The sequence below is a fragment of the Heloderma suspectum genome, chromosome 2, assembly GCF_057233095.1.
Source record: "Heloderma suspectum isolate Gila_16-S chromosome 2, 16-S_ref, whole genome shotgun sequence".
Lineage (NCBI taxonomy): Eukaryota > Metazoa > Chordata > Lepidosauria > Squamata > Helodermatidae > Heloderma > Heloderma suspectum.
The window spans coordinates 188,869,092-188,887,817 of record NC_139459.1 but is presented as its reverse complement, the minus strand read 5'-3'; the positions used below and the strand labels follow the sequence as shown (position 1 = coordinate 188,887,817).

General features: G+C 47.0%; 1 protein-coding gene across 3 annotated transcripts in view; it reads left to right on the top strand.

Annotated features, from left to right (window-relative positions):
- Window positions 1–18,726, top strand: part of GALNT6 (polypeptide N-acetylgalactosaminyltransferase 6) — a 71,615-nt gene that overhangs the window by 23,708 nt on the left and 29,181 nt on the right. For all 3 annotated transcript variants that reach the window (XM_084836881.1, XM_084836883.1, XM_084836882.1), the window contains 2 exons: window positions 1,098–1,679; window positions 15,674–15,846. In XM_084836881.1, coding sequence (XP_084693007.1) covers window positions 1,192–1,679; window positions 15,674–15,846 — 661 coding nt within the window. In that variant the 5' untranslated portion in view covers window positions 1,098–1,191. The remainder of the gene's footprint in view (window positions 1–1,097; window positions 1,680–15,673; window positions 15,847–18,726) is intronic.

Genomic DNA, 18,726 nt, shown 5'->3' with positions numbered 1-18,726 from the left:
CCAGCAACAAACCATGGGTTCTCAAGGTGGCTTGTTCGAGAAAAGCCACACTGCATGATTAACAAGCCAACCAGGCTACATTCAGACAACACAATAACCCACGCTTCAACAAACAACCCATGGTTCAAAACAACCCACACTCAATCACTGCATGTGGGTTAGCTTGTTATATGAATGGCCCCTGTGACTGTTGCTAAAGCAGCCATAGATCAGACATACAGCAATTTGGAATACTTTTATTACAGCAAGTAATAAAAGGCAACAAGCATAAAACAGCAGATCCATTCAAAATAAAACAGCAACAATAAGAGACAGAGAAATTAACTCCTGAGTTATTTACAACCAAATCAATCCAATAATAACCATAATTGTTTCTATTTCGAGGGCAATTGAATCTGGCTGATGTACAGGAGTTACAAACTGGAACTGAACTCCGGTAAATGTCCTTGTGTTTTAAGAAAGACCATTAAACCTACTGCATGATACAGTTCATCCACCCATACCATGCTGCCAGCTGTGGGGCAAAACCAGAGTCCACCTGCAGTAGCTGCTGTGTGTATGGGTATGAATGGAGAACTGTTGCACATGAGCTGGTGACACTGTTCCCGAATGCTGGAACTCTGATCTCAGTCTGCTAAGTGCCAGTCACAGAAGTGGCTTAAAATGCATATACATCCCTTCCTCTGCCCCAAAGTGATGGGTGATCACTTTAGCTTCCAGGTCAACAGCCTTTTTTCTTCCCTGTGCAGCAACAGGAGACAGCATCTTCAAGTTCGCAATTCTTCTGCTTGGGTCAAATTTGGATTCCCCCCAGCATCAAGGTGTTTGGGGGCCTAGTTACTCTTTACCGCAGGACTTGCAGCCACAGAGCCTGTGGGGAAAACAGTGGCCTTCCCTGCCCACCTCTTCCCTTCGTTTGCTGTTTTGCACTGGGTGTCAGTGGCTGAGCGTGGCACAATGAAGAAGATGAGATTGGCATGCTCACAATACAATGCAGTCTCCTTTTTTTCCTGCTTGGGGGGGGGAGGTAGGGTTGGATGGGGCCCAGAGTCATCCCTCTGCCCTGAGGTTTCTTTGTTTCTTTGTGTGTGTCTTAGGTTTGGAAAAAGATGGTGCGATTCCGCCGATTAAGCAAAACCTTGCAGACGGTGCGTCTTTGATGCAGGTGCAGTCACTGAAGCAACACCCACAATGAGGCTGCTCCGAAGACACTACGGCCCACTGAAGCTGGCTGTGGTGGGTGTCGTTTTTGTGATCTTCCTCTTCATCATGCAAAGGGACGTGGGCAATGGGGACCGAAGGGAGGAGCCTTGGCTAAAGAACATTGTGGACCGGAAAGACCAAATGATTGACATAATGATGGGAGCGGTAAACAACATCCGGGACTCTATGCCAAAGCTGCAGATCCGGGCTCCAGTTCAGCAGGAGGCACCCATGCAGGGCAGCAAGTCCTGCCTGCCAGGATATTACACGCCAGCGGAACTGAAACCCTTCATGGAGCGTCCGCCTCAGGACCCCAATAGCCCAGGCGCTGATGGCAAACCTTTCAAGAAGGACCAGTGGGCGCCAGATGAGACAAAGGAGAAAGACCGTGGCTACGAGAAGCACTGTTTCAATGCCTACGCCAGTGACCGGATCTCTCTCCAAAGGGCCTTAGGACCAGACAGCAGGCCTCCAGAGTAAGATCTTCCTCCTTTCCACTCACTGTAGTAAATACTGATTGAGGGCAAATCTAGGCTGAATTCAGGCAACCATTTGGCAAGTAGTAGCTTGCCACAGTGGGCATGCAATTGCACAGGAAGCTGATCAACTGCAGCATCTACCTGCATGGTGTGGAGAACTTTACTGCCCCCCTGTTTACCTGGGTTTCTGATTTAGGTGCAGCCGTATGGTAGAATTCCATTCATCGTGTTGGTGGATGCTACCAGTAGCTGCTGCCCACGTGTTTGCATGCCCACTGGAGTAAGCTATCTAAATTGTTTTGCACTTGTGGCAGTGAAGCTTCCCAGGACACTGACTGATTGTGCTGGTGTGTGCAAATGTTCTAATTGCTCAGTGTTCGAAACATCATGTTTGTAGTTCAACTACTGGGGGAAAGAAAGGATGGCTGTTATGCAAGGTTTTAATCCCAGTCTAAGTCCTGTGGAAGGAGGGGCTATGTAGGGAATGCTATGGGTTTGAAAGCAGGCCAGGACGAGCTCCCAGAAAGTAAGAATCCCTAAAGGTGGCATAGCCTAGAGCAGTGGGAACCTTCAGCCTATTGGCCTTATGTGGCCCATGGAGGTTCCCCATCTGGCCTGTGGTGGCTTGGATTCCCTCTGCAGGCTTGGGGAGGAGGCAAGAAGAAGAACCCCCTTGTTTTCTTTGATCTGGGGATTTCTCCCCCCTCCACCTTCCAATGGGATGACAAGTGGCTTGAAGGAGAATCTCCTTGTTATCTCCAATTACAGATTGGAGATAACAAGGGGATTCCAATTGGGAGGGGGAGTGGTGCACTGGGCCAGCGCTTGCAGGAGCTCCTGCAACCACCTGCTGAGTGCACTTTGATCCTGCTTCTCATTCTCCATGCAAGGAACAAGAAGCAGGAGCAAAGCTGGCTGCACGCTCAGCCAGCACTGGGCAGAAGCCAGCTGTATACCCAGCCAGTGTTTGCAGTGAAGCCGCTCCAGCCAAAGCACCAGGTGGATGATCAGGTGGCCTAGAGGAAGGGTGGCTGAAGCAAAGGGGCAGAATAAGTGGCAGGTGGAACACAGGGGCTTGAGGGAAAGGATTGGGGATTGCTACATCTAGCTCCTGAGAGGGGTCTAGCTCCTGAGAGGGGTCGTGTGCTTTCTTAATAACTGCATAGAAAGGAGAATTCTGCAGTCTATTGCTTCTACCATTACTGCAGCATTGTGATGTAGATCTCCTAGAGCTGTACAGTGAGGGCCAAAAGGCAGGGAAGGACAGCCCCCATTCCTTCCTTAACTTCTAACTTCCATTCCTTCAAAGATCCATCTCATCCAGCATTCAGTGTCCAGAAACGCTCAGCCAGATGCCTTACCCAACCTGTTGCCCTCTAGTTGTTTTGGACTGCACCTCCCATCATCTGTGACTACTTTCCATGCTAGCTGGGGCATATGGGAGTTGTAGGCCAGAACACGTGGAGGGCAACAGGTCAAGGAAGGCAGCTCTGGGAGCTAGCAAGGAGGATGCGAAAATGGCGATCTTACCCTGTTCGTTCTTAACACAGAGGGAGTGCTTCTGAGCATGGGTGTTACATTTAGCTATCACGGCTGATAGCTGTAGATAGTCCAATCCATGCAGGATATGTCTAATCCTTTTTAAAGCCATCTAAGCAGCTGGTATTGACTGTGTGTGAATTAAATGTTTGCCATGGAGCAGTGCTCTTGCAAAACATCTTGTCCCCGGGAAGAGGAGGGGCAGGGTTGCTGCTGATGCGAAGCCAACTGTTATTGAAACACTGATTTTATTGTCTGAAGTCGAATCCCCTCAGGGGTGCATTGCAAAAAGCAATATATTTTAGCAGCAGTTGTTGGAGTTACCTCTTAGAAATACCTCATCATAGCTATAGCAGCGTTATCAGTGCTGGTTATCAGTGCTGGCCACGCGGTCACACCCCAGCTTGCCTGCCTTTTAAAAAACAAAAAGATGCATGCCTTTGGCTTAGTTGGCCTTCCCCAACCTGGTGCCCTCCAGGTATTTTAGACTACATCTCCCATCAGAACCACAATGGTCAAGGATTATGGGAGTTGTACACCAAAACACCAGGAGCGTGCCTCCTATATTGCCTACTTAATTGGGTGTAGATCCTGCAGACTGGCAAGAAATAGAAGTGCTCCTCAGAAACAATTGCACATGGCCTGTAATGGCAGAGGGGGGATCTCTTCCTAAACGGCTTCCCTGTTGATTTAGGCTGCTTTTGTGGCCTGTCCAAAGACCTCCCACAACCCTCTTGCTTTATGTCCAGGCAAAGTGAATTAACTGTGCACTATCCTCTTAAGCACTGCCACCCAGCCTCTCCCTCCTGCTCTTCCCTCGGCCTAGGAGAAACCCTGCTCCTGCATCCTTGCATTAAGAGGCCTGCCAGGCTGCCCTACAGAACCCCGTTAATAAACCAGTTAAACTTACCAACGCCTGTCTGCAGCCTGCAGCGTTTGACCAATGTCACACTTCCTAAACAGGTTGGGCTAAGAGATGGTGACTTGAAGTTGCCCAAGATCAGAGATTTGAATATTAGTCTCCTGCATCTCATTTCCCCTTATGTAAACTCTGGATCTAAATGCGCACTGGATAAGCTAGAATTGTGTTCAATCTTAGCAGGATTGGGACAATTCTAGCTAGTTTAGAGAAGTATCTATCAGATTAGCATTAAAAATAGAGCTGTCACCCGGTGATGATTTTGATTTCAATATTTGATATGTCTGTTGATACTGGACAGCATATGATATCTGACATGCAGTGGTATTCAGCATCTGACAAATAATAGCAGATGTATGCAATGGCAGTTAGATGTATTTCTCCAAGGAACTTTCCACATTAGCATTATCTGCCAAGGAACTCTTGCACCTCTTGCATAGAACCTGTGCCTGATACAGTATGTGTACACCTTATTTACACGAGGCCAAATTTTTGCCCGTTGTGAACGAAGACTGTGCTCTGAAACACTCCCTGTATTGTCCTTTACTTGTGCATTTCACTGGAAGATCTGTAGTGGTAGGCAGTTGGGAGGGTCTTTTAATTGAGGAACCTTTCCAAGAACCCAGAGTTCCTTAGAAAATAGTTTGAAAATAGTTGGTATAATATATTTGATAGACAACATGCAATTCATAAGTATTAGAGAACTAGTGTGCTGTAGTGGTTAGAGTACTGGGCTAGGTCCAAAGAGATCTGGATTCAAATCCCCACTCATCCATAAAGCTCATTGGGTGATATTGCGCCAGTCTCTTTTGTTTTCTCTCGCATTCTCTCACACACAGCCTAACATACCTCACAGGGTTGTTGTGAGGATAAAATGTAAGGGGGAGAACTATGTACACTGGCTGGCGCTCCTTGGAGGAAACATATTCTAATAATATTTGATAGCTGACAGACAAAAAAGATTTCATATCCAGCATTTTAAAAATGAGAGATTCCATCAAGTCTAAAGCTTTCGAATTTTGAGTTTAAAGAAACATTTTGTAAATATGAACTTGGTATTCAAAATGGGAAAGTTTGATGGAATTGGTATATATATTTTTTCAAATAATTCATTTTAGCTACAATTAAAAGTAAAAATTATTCAAAAGATAGCAACTGTAAAATAATTTCTATCTGCCAACCCTAGCTGAAATGTGCAGATTAGAATAACTCCTTAGCTGCATTTGGAGATCTGAAGAGAGACCTGCCAAGAGACTCTGATTCTAGCTGCCTATACAGATTAGTGGGCACCGTGAGGGGTTGGGGAGTTCACAGGAACTCATTCTGCCAGCGATGAAATCTTGCTGGTTTCCTTTCATCTGTGGTAAAGAAAAGGCCTGGGACACATTTCTGCCTTTTTAATTATCTGCTGCTTTCCCTCACGTCTCCTGGCTTGCATTGTCCTATCTTTATGCCCCACTAATGCCCCATTTATAAAGCAATAAACATTAACAATTGCAACCCTTTAAAAAAAAAAATATAATAAAGGTTGTCCAAGTTCAAAAACTTTCTTGGTTCCATCTATCGCCCGCCCTTGGTTTTGGTCCATTTCCTCCTGCTTCGAAGAGCTTCGTTGCCCCTTAATTTTTCACTTTGCTCGCCAAGTGGAACAGACATGGCTTACAGTACAGCAGGGGGGTGAGGAAGGAGTCAGACGTGACCCTTGTTTCTCCCCCACCTTCTCTGTAGTCTCTGAAGGCTTCCTGAGGCTACTGCTGCTTTTCATAAGGGAGATAAGTCAGTCAAGGCCTTGTGGCGGGTGGGAGGGAAGAAGGAAGCCAACAAAGGCGGCTTGAATAATGGTTCATGACTAGGCTGGGTTTGCAGACAGTCTCGCTCCTCTACTTACCTCCTGCCCTCCCAACAACTGATTATTTCTGCCTAGCAGGTGTAGATATCACAATAGAAGAATGTGGTGCTCTAGGCAGGGAGCGCAAGAATGTTATTCAGTCAACCAAAGAGGCATAAACCAATTTAAATTAAAGTGTAAAGCCCTCCCAGAACCGAAACCATAAATCGGAGAGCTGGGGAAAGTGGCTCAGATGGAGGGAGCCCGTGAATGAAACTTTTATTGTTAAACGCTTTGCAGGGGAGCAGGGTGACCTACCATGTGGAACGTTTTCCCCCTTTTGATGTGCTCCAGAGGTATGCGGCGTGTAAGGGACCTGTCTGCCTTCCTGCTGAAAGGTTTACAGGGGGGTATGGACAGTGAAAGCAAAAGAGATCAGTGGGAAGGCGAAGAGGCTATAGAAGCGTCCTCTTTCAAAATTATTCGAATCCTCTTGACTCGCTGCCCTGTTTTCCTAAGAACTGTTGTGTCTTATATGTCCTAGAAATGTTGTGTAAATACAGGAAATACTAGAGCAAAGCTTTTTATGTGTACTAACAGTGTTCAGTTCCATATAGGATTCATGGTTGAAATAAAGGTGCCCGGTGGTTTGCTTGGCAGCGTAGCATTCCCACGCAATCCCAGTGAAGCTCCCCCAGGCAGCACCATGAGAGGCACTCTGATGAAGGCAAGAATTTGCGGCTGAACAGTGCAGCAAGACATCTTAAAGTGTCGGCCCTAGCAGTGGGCAAGGGCAAGTCGCTATTTGGGCTCTGTTTGGGGCAGCAAAATATCTTGACCCAGCATTGCTGATGGGGAACCACCGTGGCTTTTTTTCTACTGAGCCATGTCTTTTGGAGCTCAAGCCACAGCAAGCCAGTTGTGGAAGTCCAATTTGTCAGTGGATGTCAAAATAATTGCCTCCCTCCCCAACCCTATGTTGGACTGTATGTGATTTATTAATTGGGAGCGCTAGTTTCCTGGTTCCACATACTGCATGGTTTGCTGTTCAGTCGTTAAGTCGTGTCCGACACTTCGTGACCCCATAGACCATAGCACGCCAGGCCTTCCTGTCCTGCGCTGTCTCCCGGAGTGTCCATATTCATTGCATCAATGATGCTATCTAGCCATCTCATCCTCTGCCATCCCCTTCTCCTTTTGCCTTCAGTCTTTCCCAGCATTAAGGGTCTTTTCCAGTGACTTTTCTCTTCACATTAGGTGGCCAAAATATTTGAGCTTCAGCTTCAGTATCTGTCCTTCCAATGAGCAGTCTGCATGGTTACCTATATCTAAAATATATCTATATTGAATATCTACAATGGTTATCAATAACAATAGTAACAACAGTAATACAACAATAACATCACCAGCAATAATAGGGGATTGTGTTTCTGTCTGTCAGCACCATAGAGCCAAAACTGTGACCTCTACATGCCTGAAACTTGGCATGCATGCTAACCCTTGAGGTGTGGAGCTCAGGGTTATTTGGTTTTTAAAACACATTAAGGGAGCAATCCTATGGCCGCTAGACAGTGGCTACACAGCCATAGGATATCGTGTTATCTGGGAACCTACCTCAGATCCTGCGCTCCGAGGTCGGTTCCTGGAGAACCAACCTTCCCCCACTTCCGCGCTGCCTCCGAGGCAGCGCAGAACAGCCCCATCCTCCGCTCTCGGAAGAAGAGGTGGAAATGCCCGCATGGCACGTCCAATGTGTCGTGCAGCCCCCTCCTCCCCCGCTCAGCCCTCCCACAGCTAGACAGCTGCGATTGGCTGCCTAGCCAAAAATGCAGGGCAGGAGAAGCGCAGAACAATCCTCTCCGTGCTTCTCCTGCCCAGCTTTGTGTAGGTGGTCACCTCCAAGTTTGGAGGCGGCCACCTATCTGGATAGGATTGCGCCCTAATTAATGTTAATGTCCATGTGTTTGAAACCTGCAATAACACCTTCAGCCACTAGGAGCAACTGTCCCTAACCAGCACATAGCTTTGCAACCTGTACAGTTTGTAGGCAGAGGGGCAGAGTTATATGCCTTCCCCTTGCTGTGGGGCAGCCCCCTCAGGGGAATGGAGTGGACAGACCCCTTGTTCAGAAGGCCATAGCAGTGCACCATGGTAGAGGCCTTGCCTAGGGGTGCCACCAGGCATGACTTCATTCTGACAGGGTGGCAACCATGTGTCCAACTCTGGCAGCTGTGTAAGTTTGCTCGAAGGCTTTGCTGTATCCAACTAAGGGCTATTCCAACCTGTGTGAAGCTGGGTCGGTTCTCTAGTTAACAGTACAATGGGCCTGTGTACTAGGCATGCTTGCCAAGGGCATACATCCCTTTACTTAAAAAAAAAAAAAAATACACTGGTCCCCCCCATCCCCCAATTTAGTATTTATAAGGCACCATCCATTTTGAACCTATAAAGCTGCCTTATACTGAGTTGAAACTCAGTCTTTCTAGTCCAGTTTTATCCCTTCTGACTGGCCTCAGCCCTCCAGGGGCTCAGGCAGAGGTCTTTTCATATAACCCATTAGTCTGTCACTTTAACTAGAGAAGCTGAGGACTGAACCAAGGACTTTCTGTATGCAAAATGTGCGTTTTGCCACTGAGCAATGGCCCCTCTTAGGCGTATTTTGCATTCATGCTGCTTTATAGTGTAACTACACAGTCAGATCATAAGCAACGTGAGGCTTGGCCCTAATTTTTCAGATATTTTAATCCAAGAAAGAGAACCTTGTGGTGAATCTCTGCCCCCTTCTAAAATTGTGCCTTTCCATCAGACCCTTTTAAAGTATGAAAGAACATCTGAAAGGAGGCAGGAGAGGAAAGCAGCAAAAATTATTCAAGAGATAGGCTGCCCTTATCCACAAGAGCTCAAGGCAGAGAAAAACATAGAACACAAAGCTTTTGAAAACGGAATGCTGCGGACACCTTGGCAGCCAAAAAATAAAGAGATCTACTGCTCACTAGCATGAGCTTTTAAGGAAATCTTATTGGCGTGAAAAAATCACTGAAATGGCCTCCCCTAAGCTCTCTACCCTGAATGAGGTGAATTGGGGTGGGGGCACTTGTGGTTGAAGGTTTGGCAAACATTTGAGAGGAAGCGAGTTTGGAGCGAGGGAAGCAACTGTGCCAACTATTTTTCACATTCCCCAGTTGACACCAAAGGATGTAAGTTAAATAAATAGAGGTCTTTCTGGGACAGGCTCAAATGCTTTTTTTATCCACCACCAGTATTTTTTTACCTTTCTATCTGATCTGATCTATCATTTCTTATATTTATAATCCCACCTTTTCCTCCAAGGAGCCCAAGGCATCAAACGTGATCAATAACTCTGTAATTGAACATGCACAAGCGTGGAGTTTGATGTTGGGCACTATATCCAGTGTCCTGAAAACTTCTGCTCTCATTGAAAACTAGGCACATTTCTGGCCCTTAAGTCTGTAAAGGTAGTCTAAGGATTTGAATAGTGCTTGGTGGACATTTAGAAGATGGGGAAGGGGACTAGACACTGAAGAGGATTCCGAGTGGTGGCCAAGGGGTAACACTTCAAGACCCTGGATAGCACCTTGATGTGACTTGCTCATGAAGTACTTTATGTAAGTAAATATACATAGAGCCGCTTCAAATATGAGTGAACAAGAGGCAGTGAGCCTGAGATGCATGTGCTCCTCATCTCTCCTCCAGCATGATTTAAACTAACCAAAGGTTCTTGTTATGGCTGAATTGGGAACTGATTCATTACAGCCAAAAGTTGGTGAGCTTTTTGTGGTTGAGGGCCGGATTCCCTTCTGGTACATACTAGTGCCAGTAGGTGGGGCCAATGAGGGCTCCATGTGGCCCACATCTGGCTTAAACCATAGTTTGGCCCCGGCTTGTTTCAGTAAACCATTGTTTAAGCTAACGACAGTTTCTCTTGTTCAGATGTAATGATAAACCATGGTTAGTCAAACACTGGAAGCAGATGCATTTAATCTCTTCCTCCACAGTTCTGCTGGGGGGCGGGGGAGGGCACACAAGCCTGAAACTTATTCATATGGCGCTAAACTAAGTTTTAGTGTTGTGTTTATACCAGGCTACAGACTTGCATACCTGACAAAAGAACATATGCACCCAGTCCTGGAGCAGATGGTGCGGGGGGGCATGGTAAGAACTATCTTGGCCGCAAAGGATGGGTTGTTCTTTGAAGCACCTGAGCAATCCAGAAGCAATGTGCATACACTCAGAACAAAAAGATCTTCACTGTGTTCTTTCTCCCAGTTGAGCTTGCGAACAAAGCCAGAAGGCAATGCCACTTTGTCCCTGAGCCTCAGAAGAATAAATGGTCTCCCCATCACCACCTTTTCCTTTTTCTTCGTAACCCTATGTGCAACGGTGTTTCCATTCACAAGCATGCAGCAGGGAACCAAATTGAGAGTACTATTGTTGTGGTCCATTGCTTGGGGATACAATCCATCACCTCCTTCTGTGACCTACAGGCACTTAAGGCAAGGTCAGGGAGGGGGAAGGGAGGGACCGTAGCTCAGTGGTAAGCACCTGCTTTGAATGAAGGAGGTCCCAGGTTCAGTCCCCAGCATCTCTAGGTAGGGCTGGAAAAATTCTCGCCTGAAACCCTCAAGAGCCATTGCTGCCAGTCAGCATCAACAAGACTGGGCTAGATGGACCAATTGTCTGATTCAGTATAAGGCAGCTTCCGATGTTCCTAAGGAGGGCTGGGTGACCAGATGCAATAGAGAGAGCTGCTAGGTCTCTTGTGTCTTTCAGAAGCGAAGGAGAAGAGGGGATGTTAGGAGCCATACCTTTTCTTATTCCTGCATCGCTACTCGGTAACCTGCACCTGCTAAAACTCCTTCCACAACTATTTATGGGCTAGCTCACAGCGGCGAAGAGGCTGCACACCAGAGCAGTTGTCCCTGGTTCAGTCCTTGTCTCTGCCATGGACTTATTAGGTGGGCTTAGGCAAGCCTGAGGGTCACAGTAGTGCCCCCTTTACCTTTACAAGGCTGTTTTGAGGTTTACAGAGCTGATGTATGCGACCCTGTTCAAGCACTCAAGGTACTATTATCAGTGCTAAGGCTGCAGCCCTATTGCACTTATTTGGGACCACATCTTATCAGAGTCAGTGGGATTTGTTTCTGAGTAAGGGTGTGTAGGGCTAACCAAGTGTGGTTGCCTCTGGTCATCCAATTAGAAGGTTCAGGGTAATGATGTTTCGCTTTATATCAGCCTTGTAAATAAGCCCACAAAAGTTACCAGCTTCCAAACTTTTACCATCTAGTAGCCTATGTTTCCAGGTTGGCCATGATGGAGGAGAAGCATGGAAATACAAGTTATAAGCCTCTTGGTAGACAAGGTTACAAAAAAATTCTATGTATGTATGTATTTAAAATGTGTCTTGGCTGCTTTTCAGGGCAGGGGCCCTCCCAAGGTGGTATACAACAATAAAATTCACATAGTAAAAACCAATGGGTAATAAAAACAATAAAAGTAGCAATAGCAGAAAACATTCTAAAAACAAACACCAACATAAAACAAAACCTACAACACACACTTGCAGCTACAACCGAGACTGATAAAACATAATAGGGGGAAGGCCAGAGTAAAGTAGTAAATTTTCTGGGCCTTCCTAAAAGTCTACGATGATGGGGCCTGGCGGACCCCTGATGGCAACTAATTCCAGAGGTGTGGGGCCCTCTCTCGTGTGGTTGCCTGCCTAACTGCCCTCACAGGTAGGCCAATGAGAAGCGCTTCTCTTGCTGACCTGAAAGTATGGGCAGGGTTTCTACCAAGAGGACTGGAAGCAGAGGGACAGAGTGATTTAGCCTTCCTCTCCCTACCCATTGTGTCCATATGTTGGTCCCAGAGGAAGGGGCTTTCCTTCCCCTGCAGCTAGTGCAGAAACCAAGCACTTAATCTGTCCCTCCTCAGTTACCTTGCTAACTTTTCTGCATGGAATTCCATGTGCTCACCTGCATTGAGTTCCTAGTTGCCTAAGGCTGCCAGGCGAATTGTTAAATACAAGGCTGATTCTTATGGTGCTATATGCAACATTCTATGTTACACAACCCTCAGGACTTGTGCATTCTCCCCCTGCCCTCCAGTCTGGTGCAGCTGCGAGGAGATTGGAAGCTTTCACATCCATTTTCAGCTAACTGCAGTTAGTTGTTACGTCTGAACCCCGACAAAGAGTGGTTAGTCTTAAGCATGGTTTAGGGCAGGGATACGGAGCCTCCACCCTGAAGGCCACCAGGCTGGCCCATGGGGCCTCAGGTGAGGCCCTCCCTCTCCCTGAAGCCACACCCCTTCAGTAGGGAGAACAACTGAGCCACGGCTCAGTCGGTTTGTTCCTATTTCGCATGCCCCCACTCACACAGCGAAGGTGAAGGAGGACCGGAGGCAATGTGTTGGTAGGCTTTGCTCCGCGCAAGTGAGGTGGCAGCTGGAGGAGTTCCAGTTGGTGCTTTGGCCAGGGACCCAATCACGTCAGGGGGAAGAGACCCGCCCCTGATGTCACAGATGGAGCCCCTCCTGCTGACAACTGGGGTGGGGGGAACAATTCAGCCCACAGACCCAAAAAGATTCCCCACCCCTGGTTTGGGAAACAAGCCAACTTTCAAACTCTGGTTTATGATCTCTGGCCACACCAGGGGAGAGGGAAACATGCAGGCCTGGGGCTTACCCCGCTCCTTTCAGTAGTGCTAAGCTGTGGATTTAGCATTATGTCTGAAAGCAGCTATTATCTTAGTAGTTTGTGGCATTGTGCTGCTAGGTCTTCAAGCTGAGAACCAGCGTGCTTTGGCAGATGATAAGTTTTATACCCAGAAAATCCACACCTATGTCCTAGCTTGGCTGTTGGCTTCTAGGGTACATATGGGCTAGTAGGCAGTACAGGCAGCTTCCTGAATTCCAGAGGAAAGGAAAGGTTCCTCCTGTGCTGACCCCTAGAGGGACGCATTACTGACCCCTAGAGAGACGCCGCTTGCGCTGGCGTTTTCATGGCATACTATAGCGGAGTGGTTGCCATTGCCTTCCCCAGTCATGACTACCTTTCCCCCAGCAAGCTGGGTACTCGTTTTACCGACCTCAGAAGGATGGAAGGCCGAGTCGACCTGAGCCGGCTACCCGAGACCCGGCTTCCGCTGGGCTCGAACTCAGGTTGTGGGGAGAGTTTCGGTTGCAATACTGCCACCTACCACTCTGTGCCACACGAGGCTCTGAATGAGGGAGAGGGACAGGGGGAGTGCGACCCTGTTGATTCTCCTGGACCTCTCAGCGGCTTTCGATACCATCGACCATGGTATCCTTCTGGATAGGTTGTCTGGGTTGGGAGTTGGAGGCACTGCACTACAGTGGTTCCGCTCCTACTTGGATGGCCGATTCCAGAAGGTGGTGCTGGGGGATTATTGCTCTGTGCCATGGCAATTGTGCCATGGGGTTCCACAGGGCTCTATTCTATCCCCCATGCTGTTTAACATCTACATGAAACCGCTGGGGGAGGTTATCCGGAGGTGTGGGCTGAGGTGCCATCAATATGCGGATGACACCCAGCTCTACCTCTCTTTCTCATCAAAACCAGGTGAGGCAGTGGCTGTTCTGAACCAGTGCCTGGGCACGGTAATGGACTGGATGAGGGCTAATAAACTGAAACTCAATCCAGACAAGACGGAGGTACTGTTAGTGGGTGGTTCGTCTGCCCGGCTAGGTGATATTCAACCTGTTCTGGAGGGGGTTGCACTCCCCCTAAAGGACCAGGTTCGTAGTTTGGGGGTGCTCTTGGATCCAGAACTGTCACTTGAGGCACAGGTGAACTCAGTGGCACGGAGCACTTTTTATCAGCTTAGGCTGGTATACCAACTACGCCCTTATCGGGACAGAGATAGCCTAGCTACAGTTATCCATGCTCTGATAACTTCTCGTCTGGATTACTGCAATGTGTTATACGTGGGGCTGCCTTTGAAAACGGTCCGGAAACTTCAGCTGGTCCAAAATAGGGCAGCAAGATTGTTAACAGGGACTGGCCTGCGAGCTCATATTACGCCAGTACTTTTCCAGCTGCACTGGCTGCCAGTCCATTTCCGGGCCCGATTCAAAGTGCTGGTGTTAACATTCAAAGCCCTTAACGGCTTGGGGCCAGGTTACCTGAAGGATTGCCTCCTCCCATATGTGCCTGCCCGGACCTTAAGATCATCATCAGCGGCCCTTCTCCGTGAGCCCCTGCCAAAGGAAGTGAGGCGGGTGGCTACTAGGAGGAGGGCTTTTTCTGTTGTGGCACCCCGCCTCTGGAATGAGCTCCCTAGTGAGGTTCGCCTGGCGCCTACATTGTACTCCTTTCGGCGCCAGGTGAAGACCTTTTTATTTTCCCAGGCATTTTAGCTTTCTAAATTTTTATCTTTGCTGTTTTAAATCTGTATTTTAAACTCCTGTACTGCTGCTAGGTTTTATTGTGGTTGTATTGTTATATTGTGGTTTTAATGTTCTATATATTTTAAATTGTTTTATTGTGTGTTGTTTGGTTTTAGTTTTTGTGAACCGCCCAGACAGCTTCGGCTATTGGGCGGTATAGAAATGAAATAAATAAAATAAAATTTCACAGACTTTTGGCTAATTAGGAAAGCTCTCTTGCACGAGGGACACAGCTGTCCTCTCCCATATGTAGGACAACATTGTATGAGAACAAATATTCCTTTTTTCCCTGTCCCCCAGGTTATAACTGCATTTACCTTACAAATACAGGGAAAGCCCCTTCATTCAGTTGTATTGAAAAGGGGATGCAGTTGGAAAAACAGCTGCGGGGGAAGCACAATCTCCCCTTACCTCTGGCTCCATACCAAAAGGATTGTGGAGTGGCACAAAATCAAGGGTGCCACCACCTATGTGAGCCCGCTGAGATCAGCTAATGAGACCTTGCTGCAGGTGCCATGTTTTATGGATGCCACGTTAGTTTCCGCACACAGAAGGGCCTTGTCTGTTATTGCCCCAGAGATCTCCTTCCCTTGGGATGTTTGCTTGTCCTTTTGCAATTGGACTTAAGACCCCCTTCTTCTGCTGGGCATTTGGGAGATAATTTTGTTGCTGGACTTGTTATTTTTGATTTGTGCACAGTCTGTATTGTACACTGCTTTGGAGGAAGTGGTGTATAAGTTTTGTGAACAAATCAGGGAAACAAATTTTGCCTCAGGTGGCAAAATTTGCTTAAGCTTATGCTGAGACATGGTCACTTTCTCAGCCATGGTTTTCTTTGGGCAGTATCTAATGCAGCATTAGCGGTACCATAAATTACACTGGCCTAGAGTAAGGGACTTCTAGCTCAATGGCAATAGCGTTAGCTGGCACTACAGGTTTCTCCAGAAAACATGTTATGACGGCTAACGCTATTAGCGTTGCACTAGAAGTCTCTTATGCTAGTGCAAAGTAACTTTCGTGAGTGCTCGTGTCACACTGGATACTGCCCTATGTGTCTAAAGAGAAGTAGTAAGGGCTTTCCACAATAGGGGTTTTCCAATGATTAAAGGCCATAAAATACTAAAATAAGAACTGTATTAAAATAATCCCTGTGTATATGAATCCAGTCCCTCTCTAGTTTAAGTAGAAACACGTTCACTTTTGGGTTGGAGGTGGGGGGCATAGAAGCACTTATCTCCTCTTATGCATATCTTGGATTTGATGTTCATTTCGTAGGTGTATCGATCAAAAGTTCAAACGATGCCCTCCCCTCCCGACCACCAGCGTCATCATTGTTTTCCATAACGAGGCCTGGTCGACTTTGCTTCGTACTGTGTACAGTGTTCTGTATGCCTCCCCGGCTATATTGCTAAAAGAAATCATTCTTGTGGACGATGCCAGTACGGATGGTAAGTACAGCCTCTTTGATGCTGCACGGGTGGTTTCGCACTGAAAGACTCAGCCAGCCCCTGGCTGTTACATATGTGGTGTGTTCAGATATTTCAATCATGCTGGTATGTCCTAAGTCAGGGATAGGCAACATGGTGCCCTTACGCACCAATGCACCCCTGGACACCTTCCTTAGTGCCCATCAAGGTGCCCTATCCCTCCCACTCTTTAAAAAAATTAACCCATTTTCTTACCAGCAGCTGGGATTGCTGTGAAATAGGTTTCCGCTGGCGCTGGGAATTGTAGGTTCAAAGGAGGAGTTTAGTGTTTGGGAGTTCAGACCCCACCACTGCCTTGTACTCAGTCCTTTGGGCAGGTTATTTGTCCTTTGCCACACCTCCCATGGCAGCCATTTTGGTGGTGCCCAGGACAGTTTCTCAAATTGCCAAATGTGCCCACAGGCCCAAAAAGGTTGCCTACCCCTGTCCTATGAAGACTATAGCACAAAGTTTTACCTCTCCAGCTGAACCCTCCTCCCTCAGCAGGGGAAGGTTGGGGTCATAGGAAGCAGTGCCCATACTCAGTCCTGGAATGGGCATGGGATGACCATGTGCCTAGCTTAGGACCGGCCCTACCATGAGACTGAGGGAGGCAGTCACCTCTGGCAGCAAATGATGGGTGTCATAAAATGGCAGCAAATTATTAGTTTTTTACCTTGTTATTGTATTTCTACTGCCATGGAGGGGGAGAGGTGCTTATGGCATTTTCTGCCACATGCACCAAAATAATTCAGCTAATTTGGGGTACTATGCACCTTGACCTGGGTGGCTGCGGGGGCACCATTTGCTGCTCTGCCTCAGGCAGCAAAAAGTCTTGGGCTGGCCCTGGCCTAACTGTACAGAGACTGTCCTCTATTTGAAGAACTGTCCAGTCCAAGCCCAGTTTAAAGATAAAGTCCCCTAAGAAGGGAGATCAGACGGAGGGCCTTGAAGTAGCCTATCAGCAGTGAGCACCTGGCAACAGCTGAACCAGCAGGCACACAGGTCACCTAGTTACCGTCTTCTTCACCATGGTATTGTGTTGATATATTGTGTTACTGTTTAAATTGTAGTAGTAATTTCCAAATCAGCACCTAGACATGTAAGTTAGCTTGCTTGCTTGCTTGCTTATTTATTTATTTATTTATTTTTATTAAATTTCTTAATCGCCCATCTGGCCGGTCACCCAGCCACTCTGGGCGATGTACAATGGTACAATTTAAAACAGTAAAATTATACATTTAAATATTATTTAAAAAATACCCCAACCCACCCCAAATGCCTGCCTGAATAACCAAGTTTTCAGTGCGTGGCGGAAGCTCATTAAGAGCTCATTAAAGATTTGCAAATGTAACGGAAATTTGCCCTCTTTGTTTGGCAATGCATGAGCAGCTACCCTAGATGGAGTTTCCCCAAGAAACATGCTGTAAGTGAACTGGAACTGGAGATTTGAGTCAGAGGCCTAAGCTTCGAGCCTGAAGTACAGCAACATACTTCTCTTATAAGTAAGGGCGGAAGGCGAGGTTCCTAGTATTCATACCATGTCTGGCCAATCCAGAGGTTTTATATTGGCCACCAATCATAGGGGCCAATGTTTATGCAACTATTTCTTTCTGTGCCTTTAGGGCTCTTTAGTCCTGAGTACCCACAGACCTAGGTAGTTCACTACAGTCTGCCTATGATATATGTTGTCTGTGTGTGCCATCAGTTTGTGCGTTTCTTGTATTTTAAAAATGTGCGTGTTTTTTAATGTTTTAAGCTTTGTAAACTGTTAAGAGAGCTGCGATTACGGGGTGGTTCAGAAATGTAAATAATAATAATGATAATAATATAATACGAGGTTCACAGTAGAGGTATGACAGAGTGTGTGTCTCTCATACTTGTACATCCTTATCAACAACTGCAACAAAATCTAAGTACGGTTAAGTCAACTTGCTCCCATCCCTACCTAGATATCTTTTGCCTCTCTCTGTACTTGCCATTGTCAACCTTCAGACTGTAAGCACCTTGAGGCAGCAACCTAACCTCTTGGCATGTTTGCATTTGGTAAAGCACGGTGTATGTTCATGACACTCTGTATAGATAATATGTAGTCAAGTCTTCAGTCCATTATTGAAATATTTATCCAACTATGGCTAACCCTGCTGTTTCAGCCACGCCATTAATCCCTCCCCTTGCTTTTGGGCTGGCTGTCAGAGGAGAAATACGTAGCATGTCCTTACTCATGGTTTTAGAAGCGGGTCTGGCTGGGAAGCCACGAACCTGCAAACCTGATAGTGTCAGGTTGCAGACTAGTCTGGATTCCCAGAGAAGCTGATAACTTTCAAGCTACCGCTTTGGGGGCTATCCCTTCAGAAGTACTCTTAGGGTGCTTCCTTGATCTTCCTTCATTTTGTTTCTGGCTATCTGCTGTTGGATCCCCCCCCCCCGGATTTTAGTGTGCATGTTTGCTTGAATACACCTGCCCCAAGGGCAGTGATGGAGGCAGATTTCTCATGATCTGCAGAAGCAGCAAGCCATATTTAGCCTCCACCCTGGAATAAATTGCTCACTTGGGCAAGTTTAGAATCCGCAAGCTGTCATTTAGCTATCTAATTTGGTTATGGCTGAGGTTAAGATAATGACACTGTTCAGCATCAGGGCTTCCTAGGGGTGGGGAGGGAGGTCTGCTCCCCTGACTCTCAGCTGCTCAGGGTTCCCAAAAGGCCCTTCAAGTTATCAGTGAAAGATTTTCAGCAAGTCTGGTGTAGGCAGTTACTTATTCCCAGCTATGTATGTTATCTCTCATCTTTGCCCATTCTTCCTGGTCCCTCCTTGTGCTTGGTGTTGTCTTCCTCTCTGATGCATGCTTTCCTTTCTCTC